General features: G+C 32.9%; 2 protein-coding genes across 2 annotated transcripts; one reads left to right on the top strand and one right to left on the bottom strand.

Annotated features, from left to right (window-relative positions):
* Positions 1 to 8,170: 8,170 nt before the first annotated feature.
* On the top strand, positions 8,171 to 9,949 carry LOC120249563 (cytochrome P450 71A1-like). The gene is made up of 2 exons (XM_039258115.1): positions 8,171 to 9,063; positions 9,162 to 9,949. The coding sequence occupies exons 1-2, from the start codon at positions 8,206 to 8,208 to the stop codon at positions 9,771 to 9,773; spliced, it is 1,470 nt and encodes a 489-aa protein (XP_039114049.1). The 5' UTR covers positions 8,171 to 8,205; the 3' UTR covers positions 9,774 to 9,949.
* Positions 9,950 to 10,006: 57 nt separating this feature from the next.
* LOC120249564 (NAD(P)H dehydrogenase (quinone) FQR1) lies at positions 10,007 to 13,766 on the bottom strand. Its single transcript, XM_039258116.1, has 4 exons — positions 13,664 to 13,766; positions 12,085 to 12,178; positions 10,658 to 10,920; positions 10,007 to 10,413 (listed from the first exon to the last, which is right to left on the bottom strand). Exons 1-4 carry the CDS (start codon positions 13,684 to 13,686, stop codon positions 10,182 to 10,184), a joined length of 612 nt encoding a protein of 203 aa, XP_039114050.1. The 5' UTR covers positions 13,687 to 13,766; the 3' UTR covers positions 10,007 to 10,181.
* Positions 13,767 to 16,309: the final 2,543 nt, after the last annotated feature.

Genomic DNA, 16,309 nt, shown 5'->3' with positions numbered 1-16,309 from the left:
ACTTCTGAAATAGTAGAACAACTTTTTATTGATTGCAAATTTTCAGAGCGAATTTGGTCATTCTTTAACCAACTCTTCGATACACATTTTTCCCCTCCATCTGTATCAAGAATTTGGATATCCTAGATACCCTCGTTAAACTCCAATCAACAAACTTTGTGGGACCTTATCTCCAGAGCTATCATCTAGAATATTTGGCTAGAATGAAAATTCTCATTTTTCAATTACTTGATCTACCTTTTCATACTGTTATTTTTAAAATTTCTAATATGCTTATTTCTCGGTTTGCAACAGCTTCTGACTTTCAGCAGCAAAATGTCAACGAAGCATCTTAGAGGATCAAGCACTCCCTCAACTTTATAAGCGTAAGAGTAGCAAACAACACAGGCGATATAGATCCTCACATAGCCTAAGAGTAGTTGGCTCTTCTCTCAGCTCAGGCAGGCCTGTGATTCCAAACGGCAATCTTCACTGACCTAGCTATTCGTTGCTTTTTTAGTTTTCTCTTTCTTTCCTCTCTTTCCTTGTTTTGAGTGCCTCATTACTGGTGAGAGACCTCTAGCTGCTCCTTGTTCTAAGTTATGTTTGTTCTTTTTTGTGAGTTTGTCATGTTCCTTTTCTTCTTTTAATTAAGCGGTGGTTTATCTACTTTAAAAAAAATGTGTAAAATTAGCATAAAATACAATTTATAGCTTCAAGGCCATTTTAGTAATATTAATATAAACCCTTACTTTCTATTACCTTCAATCCAAGCACTGAAAGGTTTGTTAATCTCCATTTACCTTACCTTCAATCCAACCAAGATATAACTTAAAACCTTCTTTTACCTTACTTTACCCTGCTCTACCTTACTTTACAAAACCCTACTTCAATCTAGGCCAACTAATTGGTGAACTCACCCTAGATCAGACTAATTAATCTAGGCCCAATGAGCTTGCAAGATTCATAGAGCCCAAGGTGAGCTTGCCCTGCTAGCTAACGCAACAAAAAAAAAAAAGTGGGCAAATAAAGATAAACCAGAAATTTAATTAATTTAAAATTAATTGATTAAAAAGATTTTTGAAATACGAAGACTTTTAGAGTTTAAAAAAATTGGAATGACTCGTTAGGTTTGTGAAAAGTTGAAAAGTATCTCTGTCCTTTTTTGGAAACAATATTTATGTTTAAGAATATTAATGGAGAGGATCTTTATTGTGATTGACTTATTAATGTTAATACTAATCAAAATGAAATATTTCAAGATTAAATTTCAATTTTCAAATTAATTATAAATTTCTATTAATATCATTCAATTTTCAAATTAATTATGAAGTTCTATTAATATCAATAAATTTTAAACTAATTATTAAATATATTTATTTAATAATTAAATATTATTAAAAATGGGTGAAATTATATGATTAAGAATTTGGTCAATAATATAGCAGCGGTGGGTAGACACATAATCAAAATCCTATATGTGATATTGTAGGAATACTATTCATCCACTATGTTTTTTAAACAATATTTATGTTTAGGAATATTAATGGATGAGGATGTTTATTGTGATTGACTTATAATGTTAATACTAATCAAAATGAAATATTTCAAGATTAAAATTTCAATTTTCAAATTAATTATAAATATCTATTTTATATCAATAATTTTTAAACTAATTATTAAATATATTTATTTAATAATTAAATACTATTAAAAATGGGTGGAATTATATGGTTAGTAATCTTAATTAATATAGTAGTGGGTGAACAGACACAGTCAAAATCCTATGTGCGGTACCGTAACAGTATTATTTATCTATTATTTCAAGAACTAGGTACTGCATAAATGGTTTTGGGTGGATCCTCCATGAGATGAGTCGTATCTCTATTTGTCCCTTGACAAACCCTTACCCCCTGTTTGGTTCGGAGGGGAGGGAGGAGGGGGTGAGGGGAGTGAGGGGAGTGAGGGGAGGAGTATGGAGGGTTTGAGAAAATATTGTGTTTGGTTCATGGAGGGTGTGGAGGAGTAGTTTATTTTTTTGTTTAGTTGAAAAGAGGAGTGGGGAGAGAGAGAAAGAGTGTAATGTGTATTTGACTATTTTGCCCTTAGTACTAATAAAAATAGGTAATAATATATATAATAATCAATTGTAGAATAATAATAATAACACAATATATAATATATGATAAACATTATAAAACACACACAATAATTAGGGAAAAAAATATTTATTCGAAAAATTATGAGGAGTCATAACATCTTGATTATAATTGACAAATATTGGTTAAAAATGTGAACACCCAATGATCATTCAAACATACCCTATTTTTTTGTCATATTTTTTTTCATAAACTTAAAAAAATGGTGAAAAACATACTTGGAAAGCATACCCTATTTTTTTTCATATTTAACAAAAAAATATGCTAATGATAAACATATTCACAACCCCAAACAAACAATCATCTAGGATACTGATAGGAATTCTACATATAGGTGAAGGGCATTAATGGTATTTTTGCGTTATTTAAAAAAATTAAAAAAACAATAAACATCCACTCCCCAAAAGACCCCAATTTGGGGGAGTGGATTATGAGGGTGAGGAGGGTGAGGCACCCTCCTCACTCCCTCTCACCCCCTTCACTCCCTCAACCAAACAACACTCACACCCCCAACACCCCTCACCCTCCTCCCTCCCCCAACCAAACAAAGCCTTAAGCGGGGGAAGCTTGTCACATATAGTAGTGTTGTTCATCTACTTTTCAATGGGTCTCCTGTGGGAGAAGTTGTATTCTCCATCTTTCGAGGTTTGTAATGCATGGGATTTACCATTATGGAGTTGTGATTCTTGATATATCATGTTGGATGCAAGTGTCAAGCCGTTATTATCTCGTGTGATAGCATGCCTCAAATGGTAAATTTCTAAAGGATTATTAAACCATTGTAGTTATATGGGGTAAATTTTTTGATAGGGTACCAAACTATGACCTGTTTTCATTTTGGGGTCCAGACTTCAATTTGAATCAAAATGGTTACCCAATTTTAATTTTGTTTCACTAGATGGTCACCCGAGAGATTTTGGCCTATTTTTGATGATTTGATGCTATAAATTTCTATCAACATCTGAAATGAAATTGCCAATTGGGCGGACAGTATGCTATGCATATGTTGACAGAAAATTTTCAGTATTTATATCATCAAAAAAATAGGTCTAAATCTCTCAGGTAATCACCCTGTAAAACAAAATTGAAGTTGGATAACCATTTTGATTCAAATTGAAATTTGGACCCCATAATAAAAAATGACCATAGTTTGGTACCCTACTAAAAAATTAACCCTAATTATATGTGTTTGTTGATAGTTCTTTATGAGAAGGTCTTTGTTGCATTTATTGCATTCGTCATTATTATTATTATTATTATTATTATTATTATTATTATTATTATTTTGAAAGTGATGTAAAACGAAGAATCAACATATGACAGGCAAGTTGTCTAAGATGCCTTTCATTTCACCCTAGAAGAGAACTCTTCAAAGAAGTATGATATCTTACATGAGTTACATCATATATTTCAGTTATTTTATAAAATGCATTTTTTTAAGGGTTTCTCCCCCAAGTAACCCTCTTTTCCAATATTATTGTGCAAATGATCCTAGGCCCACTGGGGCCATCATATGAATGCTTAGTCAGCACCCATGTGTTGGACTTGGCTGCTAACTGGGAAATTTAAAAAAAAAAAAAAACTTTTTTTTTCATTTTAACCCCTCATTATTTTTTCTAATTATATAAATAGCTTATTTGTGGTTTTTTTAACCCAAATTTTTTTAAAAAATTGTTATTAAAATAAAAAACATTATTAGAAATTAGAATCATTATTATTAATAACATGAGATTTATTAAAAGAGAAAGTATTTTAATTTTTTATTAATATTTTGATTATTGTTAGAGTGATAATTAAAGATATATTAATTATTTAAAATTATATTTATTATTAGTAAATATTATTATTATAATGGAAATGAAAATTATTTTAAATTATTTTATTGATAAAATCACGTCCAAAACATGACTTTGAGTGAAGCAGCGGTAATTGAGTGATTGAGCGGCTGCGTCGGCGAGGCCGTTCGAGCAACGGCGGCATCCCGGTTCAACGCCCTTGCTACATCACTTGACACCATATGAAACTCCGCTCGAATCAAGTCTCATCAATTCCGGCAAAATCAATGGCCGGGGGAAGGGCACCACAACCGTGAGCAGGGCTGCATCACCCAAAGTCTAGGTGGCTCACCGGTAGCCACCCAGACGTGCCATGTCCCGAATGAGGGGGAGCGCCGCATGCAACCGAGTGGGACACCAGCGCGTCACCGTAGACGATAAAGCATCAGTTAGCGCAGAATAATATTTTTTAAATAAATAATAATGAAATCAATAATGTAATCATCAATAAAATAATTTAAAATTATTCCAAATATAATAATATTTTAATAATAATAATAATAATAATTTAAAATAATTCCCATTTTAATAATTAATAATAATAATTTTAATTTGTAATGATATTTTTATTTTAATAACAATTTAAAAAAAAATTAGGTTGAAAAAGCCACAAATAAACTATTTATATAATTATAAAAAAGATGAGGGGTTAAAATATAAAAAAAAAGATTTTTTTTTTAAAAAAAAAATTGCCCAATCAGCAGCCCAGTCAGGGTGCTGACTGAGCATTAATGTGATGGCCCAAGGGCCATTTTGACAATAATATTAAAAAGGAGGGTTTCTTGGGAAAAACTCCCATTTTTTATGTAGGACCCTTTTGATTTAAGAATTATTTTTTAAATTTTTCTAATTTTTTTCTTTTTACAAATGTAGGCAAGATGGTGTTTTGGGTAAAAATTCTCAAGGAGTTACCAATTGTACTAATGACCACTTCCATATAAAAAAAATGTTTCACAAACTCTTAAGAGAGAATAATGTGCTTGTTTTTGTTATTCAAATTTTTTTTTTCAGTAGGTATGTTGAAAAACTTTATCTTCATGTAATTTTTTTTTTTAATGTGGACAATCCACGTGTCAGGGTCAAGCACAAACATACTTGAAACATTATAACCACAAAACTCAACATCATACATGCTCTCACCCTATATAGGTTGAGATTTAAAACCACTTAATCAACGAGATACAAATATTTTACATAGCGGATTTGATTCTAATAGACTAAATGGTCGATTGCTCACATCTTCATGCAATTGTTATAAAATTTTGTAAAAATATATATATTTTTTATTATCAACTAATTTTCGAATGTTAAAAATCTAATGATGTGTCGTTCAACATCTTTTCAAATTCAAGAACTTAGGACATTATCTTTATTCTTGAAAGTTGAATGATGACATACTTATTATATTACGATTCGAATTTCTTTTTATGAGTTAAGAACTACAGGTCAATAGCTTCTTGGTCTATTAACACTAGATACTCTATGTAGGATGTTTATGTCCCATTGAGAAAGCGGGTTCAAATCTCAATTCACATAAAATGAGAACATAGATGTATTGAGAGAGTAACTCCACACTTGTATATACCCCTTACGTGGTTTGTTTACTTTATAAAAAAGAATCGCAGTGTAAAAAAAAAGAAATAATTATTAATTAATTAATTTTGAAAATGAAAATTTTGGAGATAGTTTCATGAATTGAGATTAAAACATGTGATGGTCTTACTAAATATTTCACTCATCTAATTCTTATAATTTAAAAAATAAAAAAAAATATAACGCTTGATATGAGTTTGCCAACCCAATTTATGCAAAATTTTGAGTATGGAGTATTTTTATATGGTTTTGTGTCATTTTAACCATATGTTATGCATCTAACCAAAAATGCTTAATGCTAGTGAAGAAACCTAATGTAGTATATATTAAATAAATACGAGCTATTAGCAATTGCCCATTATGGGAAGATATTTGCATTTCTCACTGATGGTCGTATATCGACTTGAGATACTTAATTTTGACTTAAGAATGTCTAATTTCATGAAAATATGTATATTTTGATAATTAGGGATTTTATATATTTTTTATTCATTTTATAGAGGAAATTATATCTTCTATGCATGATTTCATCAATAAAATGCCTCATACATTGACAAAGTGCAAAATTTTAACTATCGGGCATTTTTATGAGTTTTTATGTCTTGCTAATTATATACTGTGTATCTATTCTAAAATGCTTAATGCTAGTGAATAAAAAACTTATGCTTTCTAGTGAAAAAATTCATTGCAAAGTTTTTTTTTGCAAAATTCTTCCATGTAATCACTTTTAATAAATCTGCAATTTTTGTTATGCTCAACGAAAATTATAATTAAAATACTTATCAAGTTAATTTATTTTATTGCGTATGAACATATTTTCTTTGTAAAGTTATTTTATTTTTCAAATTTGCTCCTAATGCAAGTTTTTAAATTGTATGACTTTTGTTTTGTTCCATTTTTAGTTGTTTAATTTCATCAGTTATTGATGCTCTACCTTGCCATTTATCTTTCTATTATACCCTCAAGATGTTAACACAATTTCTTCTCAAGCACAGAATGTTTAATAATCTAAGCTAATTAATACAAACCTCCGTCCTGACTACAAAGCATGAGCATGTCCTTTGTTACTATACAATGGATATCGCCCACTCAACTATGTCTTTCGCTTATGTCTTCTCTTAGTCCATATATTTGTTTTGTCTAGGATAGCTTCACCTCTAATGATTACCTCATAGTTCCGGGTTATTTACTTATTTTTGTAATTTGCCTTCATCATTTTTGATCTAGTATTTTCTCTTCTGTCTTGATTATAGTTGTTTTTAGTTTCTCGAGTGTATACCGCTTTCTATATTCTTAATTTTTTTTCCAATAAATCAATAGTATATTCATTTAATTAAAAAAAACTCTTATTAAGTCGTATTCCATCCAAATTATGTATTTCTTAGCTATTGGAAAAGCCGTGAAAATACCGAGACATATCAAGATTGATATTTGTTAAAGTCATGAAAAAAACAAATGCATTAGAGGACAACATTGGACGTGTGGTTGAGCTCAAATTCCATGTGGATAAAAGTCAAGTCAAAACGCATGAAAGGAAGCAACAACGACGCATCCACAAAACAAGTCAAAATTGGCAGGCTGGTTCATGTACTTGACAAGACTTCAATTAAATTAATGAGAGTTAAACTCTAGCTTTTGAAAGAAAATAATATGTTTGAGGGTTGGAGTTAATAATTAAAAAATAAATATAAAAATAAATGACTTACAGAGGTGTTTTGGAATTTTCTAACACAAGTAATTTTTTTTTAATTCTTAGTTTTTGAAACATTTTTTTATAACTCCGAGTTAATGCCAACGACCATTTGATCTATTGACATCGTATCCTTTATATAAAGTGTTTCCCTCGAGTATCGAGTGTGGCTCCCCGAGTTCGATTCTAATCTTACGTAAGGTGAGGACACGATTCGGTGGTGAGCGCTGCTCTTCCACGTGTTCGTCTCTAGATTTTGACGCTTGTTGTCTTTCTCAAAAAAAAAAATAATAATAATAATAATAACTCCAAGTTGTTTTTTTTTCTCCTTTCATTTTAAAAAAGTGCTCACAAAGTCTTAACTAGACACCTTAAGATATATATATATATATATATATATAATATTTTTAAAAAATTATTTTGCTTAAAAAAATGGTGTTTGCACCCTCCCACTTCAAAGCTCAATTTGGTTTGAAGTAGAAAAAAGAAAATGAAATACTAATTTTCCATGGGTGATGATAAACATTATTTTAAATTTAAAAATAAAATTTTTAAAACCTGAAGAATTTATTGAATATTTTGGAAAGCAATGGCATGTTTTGAAGACATACAATTTTAATCATAACCTTAAAACCCTTAACATTGGAAAATAAAAAATAAATAAAAGAAAGTCTTTATCATAGCTAACTGACTTTATTATTATTATTAATCAAAATTAAATATTTTAAGTTTTAATTATTTAATTATTTAATTAATAATTGATATATATTCATAATAATAATTTCTCAAATTAATTACTAAATATATTTATTTAATAATAAAAAAATTAAAAAATCACGCAACACACAAGAGAGAGAAACATACATGTGTCGTGTGTATATATATTTATATTGTTTCAATAGATTTATAGTGAATACAGAAAGAGAGAGAGAGAGAGAGAGAAAGAGAAATGGAAAATCTGTTAATCCCATTTTTAGGGTTAGGGTTTATGTTGCTGATCTTCTTCAATTCAAGAAGAAGATCAAAGCTCCCACCAGGTCCATGGCGTCTCCCCATCCTCGGAAACCTCCACCAACTCGGCTCTCTGCCTCACCGATCTCTCTGCAAACTCGCAGCCAAGCATGGGCCGCTCATGCACCTCCACCTCGGCAAAATACCGACCATCATCGTCTCCTCGCCGGACCTCGCTTTTCAAATCCTCAAAACCTTAGATCTCTCCTTCGCCAGCCGCCCATCCTCTTCATCCGGCGCCGAGTTCGCCTACGGCGGGAACCTGAGCAAGTACAGCGAGCATTGGAGGCAAGTGAGGAAGCTCGGCATGCTGGAGATTTTCAGCATGAAGAGAGTTCAATCCTTTCGGAGCATCAGAGAAGAAGAGATCAATCTCTTGATCAAAACTATCCACAGAATTAGCTCATCATCATCCGATGTGAATTTGAGCAAGTTGTTTGTGATCATGAGCAACAACATCACCAGCAAGGAAGCGTTTGGGAAGAGGTTCTCTGATGATGGGGATTGTAACTGGAGTCCAGACCATGATATTTTCAAGGAGATCATTGAATTGCTCAGCGAGTTCTTACTGAGAGAAATGTTGCCCTCTTTGGAGTTGTGGCGAAGGAGTTCAAATGTTCGGGTGAAGCTTGAGAAGAGCTTCAAGAGAATGGATCAGTTGTTTGAGAGAGAGATTGATGGCCATTGTTCTGGTGATGATTGTGAGAAGGATTTGCTTGATGTTTTGCTTAAACACCAGGGTGATTCCAGCTTTGGTGTCGCATTCACCAGAGATGATATCAAAGCAATTGTCCAGGTTTGTTCATTCAGGCATAACATCAAACACTTGCTAGGCATAATAAATTGGTATTGAATACAGCAGCTCCATTGATGCATTGCTTAATGATTTTGCAGGAAATTTTCTTTGGTGGAACTGATACGACCTCATCGGTTCTAGAATGGGTGATATCTGAACTTGTGAGAAACCCGAGAGTGATGAACAAAGCTCAAGATGAAGTTCGAGGAGTCGTAGGACCGAATAAAGGAAAGGTCGAAGAGAGTGACCTGCAAGAACTCCGATATCTCAAACTAGTGATAAATGAGACTCTAAGGTTGCATCCTCCGGCTCCATTGTTGGTTCCGCGGGAGTGCCGGGAGGAATGCAATGTGCAAGGGTTTGACATTCCCGTGGGGACGAGAGTTTTTGTGAATGTTTGGGCGATAATGAAAGATCCGAATTCATGGGAGAATCCTGAAGAGTTCATTCCAGAGAGGTTCGAGGAGAGTGCTATAAACTTTAAAGGACAACACTTCCAATTCATTCCTTTCGGTGCTGGTCGGAGGATGTGTCCTGGAATGCAATTGGGAATTGCTATCATTGAGATTGCGCTTGCAAACATCTTATATCATTTCAATTGGGAATTACCCGCCGGGGCTGATATGGATATGAGTGAAACTGTAACGGTTGTTCTTCATAAGAAGTCACCCTTGATCCTTAAGGCAATACCGAGAATAAACCTTGTTTAATCCGAACTATACTCTGGTTTTCCTTGTGACAAAACCATAAATATATATATATATATATATATATCATGCTCTCTGTAATGTGGTTGCCCTGTAAATCATTTTCATGCTCTCTGTAATGTGTTTGTAAACCATGTATTTGATTATGGACAAGGAAGAATGATATAAACTTAACAGAACATTTGCAATCATGCTTTAATTTCGAGGAAATTGAATAGCATAGAGAATACACAATCTATGAAATCAAGCATAAGCAATCACACATACTTACAAGTGATACTGTACCAACCAATCTAACGTATATATATAGAAAGGAAAATCACTCGCCACAAGAATCAACAAGCACAACCTTATTCATGACAAGATCAGAAGAGAAATGGTCAAATCTCTTGCTGATGCATGTCGAACGCATCAAGAAGAACCCTTGAATTTCTTCACAATGTTGGCAAAGTATTTACCTTGGTGAAATGCTTGCTCAAGTTCAAGCTCAGTCGGGAATCTTGAGCCATCCCCGGCATAAGTGCCAGCGCCATAAGGACTCCCACCCTTTACATTCTCCATCTCAAACATACCGGCCCCGAAGGTGTAACCGACAGGAACAAAGATCATTCCATGGTGAGCCAGCTGCGTTATGGCAGTCAAACTGCAAACAAAAACAAAGTAAATTTCAGCAAAAGTAAGCCAAATTATCACGAAAGGATTCAAGAATGAAGCAGAACATGATATGTTAAGAATGATACTATTCCACGTGACATATTGGCCAACTGTACTCTGTATGCAACTGAGAAGGATACAGCAGAAGAAGTCTTGCTAATTGATGAATCACATTAGTATCACTGTAAAGTTTGATTCATTAAAACTCATTGCAGAAGAACAGAAAAACTTACGGAGTGGTTTCTTGTCCTCCACCTTGAGATCCGGTGCTGTAGAAAATTCCAGCAGGTTTTCCAGCAAGTTGCTGAGCTCTCCAAAGCCCTCCAGTTGCATCTAGAAATGCTTTGAACTGAGCACACATCATACCGAATCTTGTTGGGAAGCCAAATAGAATGCCATCAGCCTCGGCGAGCTCATTCGGTGTGATAATCGGTACATCACTCTTAGGTGGTGCACCCATCTTGCTAAGAACCTCGTCGGAAAGTGTTTCAGGAACCTATTCAAATAATACAGACCAGTTTTCAACCAAATTTTCACTCTGCCTGACATGAATACAAAAGAGGCCTGATTCGGACTAAAGCTCAGTTGACACATCAACAAGCTTTTTATCTATTTTCAGTGTCCCTATGTTCATGTTAATCAGTTTGGGTATCATTGTGTTTTAGTATTTCGTTTCATTATTGCAATCAATTCTCTACAGAATGTTAATTAATAAGACGATCTGTACCACGACTTATGTGGGAAACTGTTAGCATCACTTTGAATAGCAATTGCATAATGTCCTATCATGGCTGCAATCCTCAAACATTCTCTTTTTTATAAATTTGAAAAAGGAAAATGATGAGACAAACTTTGGAATATAAGCAAAAAATGAGTGTACCTTATCACATACATGCAGATGCAGATTTAATGGGGATAATATATGGCAAATGATTGAACTAAATTCGCATGCTAAATTGTAAGAAGGCAACAAAAAAAAGAAAAAAAAGAAATATCCAGAAGAAACATTAGTACACAAAATTATTTTTAACCCCTACAAATGATAAGATAAAAGCAAGAACAATGGTTCAGGTTACTGGTGATATGTCAAATCATCTTAACCTTGACAAAGTTCAAAATCAAATTCAAGTAGGAAAAAAAACATAAAAACTTCAATAAAAACGCAAAAATAAGAAACAACATAATTAGAATCACTTGTCTTGAAGAAAACAAAGTTTCACATATGATCTTTTATGTTCTTATGCTGATTAACCAAAAAATTGGTTTTAGATCAAATTATTATCATTCTTCATGGCAGACACTGCACTCTACATAATATTGAAAACCACACCATCACAATTAAGTAGATTGTTTATCTTGCACCCAATGTTAGTTCACAATGCAAGTGCAATAGGACACAGAAGTGAAACAGATACAATGTTTGGTATTTTCCTAATATGGAATTACCATTTATTATACCAAACCTGTCTTTCAACTCAAAAGTTCAAAGCAAAAAACCACAAAATGAACCTTCTGAACCATATTATACCACTTCAGCATCTCACAATCATTCAAGCAAGAAATTTAAAAAATTGAAAGGATTAGATGATTGACAGTTAAGTAAAATTTAGATTAGCCAAAGAGGCCGCTAAATAAGTTGAAAGTGATGATCTGGACCAACCTGCCATAGCTTGGCTTCCACTCCTTCAACAGAGGAGGCACCTTTGTTTATCTCTTCCGCTAGCTTTTCAACATGACCATACATGGAATAGTATCTGTTTGAACACCAAATTCATCAGAACAATCATCAACCATTGGTACAACAAAGATTACAAATACAGTAAAAGTACAAAACACAGCAAGTACATCCTTCAACTGATTAACTGCAATAAAATTATCACTGACAGCCTCTCAAAAAAGCCAACACGACGTGTCTTTATTTTCTCCAGGTGTTACAATACAATTGAGGAAGATGGTTGACATGAGCGAGCAAATAAAATAAAAGTCTACTGATGAAGAATATTGACACCAATGACACAGATATGCAACAGATTCAGTGCACAAACAAGAATGATGCAATTTCAAGTGCATATAAGTCAAACAACAAAAACAGGTCTTCATAAATGGCCTGAGGCAATGGCAACACAAGGTAGACACTCTCTGGAGGAAGAGTCAAAGGTATTAAACAAATAAGGGAAGCTGAGCCTTTTATTTTTTTTGGTTGTCCTCCAGGCAACCACAGGTCAATGAGGTCATTAAAAAACATAAGTTTCTCATCGTTTTATGAGGATGAAATTGTTGATCACATATTACTATATCTGCAAGGCAGGACATGTGTCAAATGCTATTGATAATTTGTCAGATCACACTAAACCAGATTTTCAAATCACAAACTTCATAGCCTGATCAATTTGATGATGCTTCATAAGTGCATCACAAATTCACAGCCAAATGTTTCACCCAAAAAGATGTTCTGATACAGAACCAAGAACATCATAGATTTTGCAGAACATTAGAAATCCAATACTAAGAAAACCAGGCCAAGTAATTATGTTTATAATCAAGTAACATAACAACAAACAAGTCATACTGTTCATAGTCAAAGAAGGAAAAGGCTACAATTAATGACAAAATTCTAATAACCAAAGAAAAGGAGAGATAGATATTGTGCTTAATCAGAAGGCATCGAACTTGGAACTATTCAGAGAAACAAACAAATTTTAGTAAGCAGTTTACATCAGAAAATCAAATCAAGAAACAAAAGCATCATCATTGAAATGAAAGAGGTGTATGACTAAAGGCACTTTCAGAAATTGCACAAAAGGTTGAGCCCACCATTAAAACACTCTAGAAGCTCAATAAATCAAGCACTCAGACCTACCCTGTTGATGGTGACACATGCCATCTAAACCAGCACGCAAATAAAAAATAAAAAAAATAAAAAAGACATCAAACTCTCTCCATATTTTTTGAAAACTCCTGAAAAAAAATTCCATGCTCTACATGATAATCAGAAACAACCACGAAACCCAACAACATCAAGTTCAATTTCCTCTAAATCAAATACATTCACAAATCAAAGAATCAAAGCCCAAAAAGGAATGATCTTTATGAATAAACAAAAGTTCATGAACAATAAACCAATGATTCAAACAGAAAGAAAGCCATTCCATAAACTAACTCGGATCCAAGTACCAAAAAAACCAGAAATTTCCACATAAATCAGAGGAGTAACAACAAAAAGATGAAATCTTTCTTACACTATGTAAACCCTAGTCGCCATTGCGAGAGAAAAAGAACCAGCTTTCAAGATATCAGCGAATCTATGTGAAATGGGAATGAGAGAGGAATGGGGGAGGCAGTTGTATTTATAGAGCGAGTTATTGTTTCCACGAATCTCGAGGCATATTAAGTATAACAATAAAGATTAAAACAAATAATCTTTTAATACTCCAGTTGTTTTTCATTTGTCACATTTATGTAATTCATACCGATTAAAAAAAATTAATTAAAATTAATTAATTATTTATATTTTATAAAAAATTTTATTATTTTTCAAAACTACTTTTATTTAAAACTCCACTAAAAGAATATATAATTTACTCCCTCAATTCTTTTTTTAATTGTCAGATTTAACTAATTCACATTAATTAAAAAAAAAGTGGTTAAAATTAGTTGATTACTTATATTTTATTAAAAATCCATTACTTTCCAAAATTATTCATATTTAAAACCCCACCAGTGGAGAATATAATTTAATACTTAGTTGATTTTGATTTATTAAAAATCCATTACTTATATTTATTTTAATTTAATAAATATTTTAGTAATTTTAATTTCGGGTCGGGTACGGGTTCGGGTACGAGTCGGGTATTTAGAATTCCCATACCCGCACCCGCACCCGTTTCATACAAGTCGGGTTTTATCCGAACCCGACCCGAAACCCGGTCAAATCGGGTTTTACCCGTCAAACTCGGATCGGGTCGGGTCGGATCGGGTTGGGTTAGGTATGGGTATTATTGCCATTTCTACCCACAAATTGTACCTTTCGTATATAATTGTTTTAGTAATATTAGCAGATTCTGTAAGCTTTATTTTTTTTAACATTTGTTTTTTTAATTAATATTTAAAGATTATTTTATAATCATTTTATATCCACAAATTGTACCAAGGTATATAATTGTTTTAGTAATATTAGCAGATAATGATTCTGTAAGCTTTTCTTTTAATATCTGTTTGTTTTTTCAAATTAATATTTAAAGATAATTATATAGTCTGTTTATATCCACAAATTGTACCTTTGTAATTTTTGTCCTCCAAGTGTTTGGATTCAAAAATTGAAGGAAAAATAAGAGGGAGGGGAGGGAAAGAGAGAGAGGAAAGGATGACTCTTCTTTCGATAGACAAATTTTATAAAGGGAAAAAAAAAGGAGAGTATATAATTTACGAATTATACCTTTATTATTAGATAAAAAATTACTTATTTCTATTTAAACACATGATTATGAATATCTTAAATAAATTCACACTTTAAGCATAGTTTTTTTAATAAATATTAAAATTATTATAATTATTATTTTGATTTTTATATTTTAATTTTACCTCTTCTCAAATACCACCATTTATTTTCCCTTTAGAAGTATATCATACATTATTTAATGATTGATTTCTACAACAGCTCAAGATCACTTTATCATATGGTTGGTAAATCTATTATAATATTTTAATGGGAAAATTACTGTTCACCCCTCGTAATTTTCAAAACTTCCCAAAAAATTCCCTCCTACTTTTACACACCCCGGACAACCCTTCCGTTAGTGTTTAATTTTCCTTTTACCCCCTACCGTTCACTTCAAATGGGTCCATCCTGTGAAATCCCATTTTTGCCCATGAAAATGGTAGGAAAAAAAAGCGCCAAATCACATCATGTCCAACCTTTTTCAGAGCTTTCCGCTTGGTTTATGATAGACAATGCTACTAAGTTGCATTACATCTTGTTCTTCTCCTCATTTCTCCTCATTTGGTTTATTCGACTTCGCTACGCTTGGGTTTCGAATATCTGGTGAGAATCTCTTCGTTACTATCATTTTGACCATTTTACGGGTGTTTATTATGGAGGGTTTTTGTGGTAATGATAGATGTAAACTGCTTCTGAGAAACGAGTCCAGGGTGAAGTTTATCATACACCGAAATATATAATCCGGTTTCTCCAATGAAAAATGAAGTTGATTTCCATCGGATTGGTCGAAGCGACTCCATCTTTTAAATGAGTTGTAAAGTTCTTTCTCGCTTTATGGTTATCTAGTTGTATATTTTTAAATACTCGTTTAACTCTTTACTATTATCCTGCTTAAATATATTACAAATTTGTTTTTAATAATTGTCGCTCCATTTAAATTTATCTTTACTTGTTTAACTATTCATATGAACGTGTAAATTCTCAAAGTCTCTCACGTAAGATATCGATCTTTTCGTTTGAATCGAAGTGTTGGCAAGTGGTGGCAGCAGAGGTATGATCTCGCTGCATAAGAATTAATGACGCATTAATTCTCGTGCACGGTGACATAAATGTCCGAACACCCGCTCGCTGCGATCGACCAATCTCGGTCCCATCGTCGCTTTTACTTTTTTATCGGATATGAGCGTCAACCTCGCTGTGGACTTCACACCATAAATGACAAAGAAGAACCCTTTCCACGGACAACCACTCCTGCCCCTCATCCTCCTCCTCCTCCTCCTCATCCGCTTCGTGTATGATATTCACTGAGTCGATCGAGTAATTCAAGATCAACTTGATCTTAAAGGATGTCTCTGATCCTCCCTCATCTTGAGATCATCGTCGTAATCACGCAATAGTTAAACTATCTTTTTTCGCCTCAGTCGAAATTCTCGCATAATCGCACCAA

The sequence above is a fragment of the Dioscorea cayenensis genome, chromosome 19, assembly GCF_009730915.1.
Source record: "Dioscorea cayenensis subsp. rotundata cultivar TDr96_F1 chromosome 19, TDr96_F1_v2_PseudoChromosome.rev07_lg8_w22 25.fasta, whole genome shotgun sequence".
In the NCBI taxonomy this organism is placed as follows: Eukaryota; Viridiplantae; Streptophyta; class Magnoliopsida; order Dioscoreales; family Dioscoreaceae; genus Dioscorea; species Dioscorea cayenensis.
This window is presented reverse-complemented; position numbering and strand designations above follow the sequence as displayed.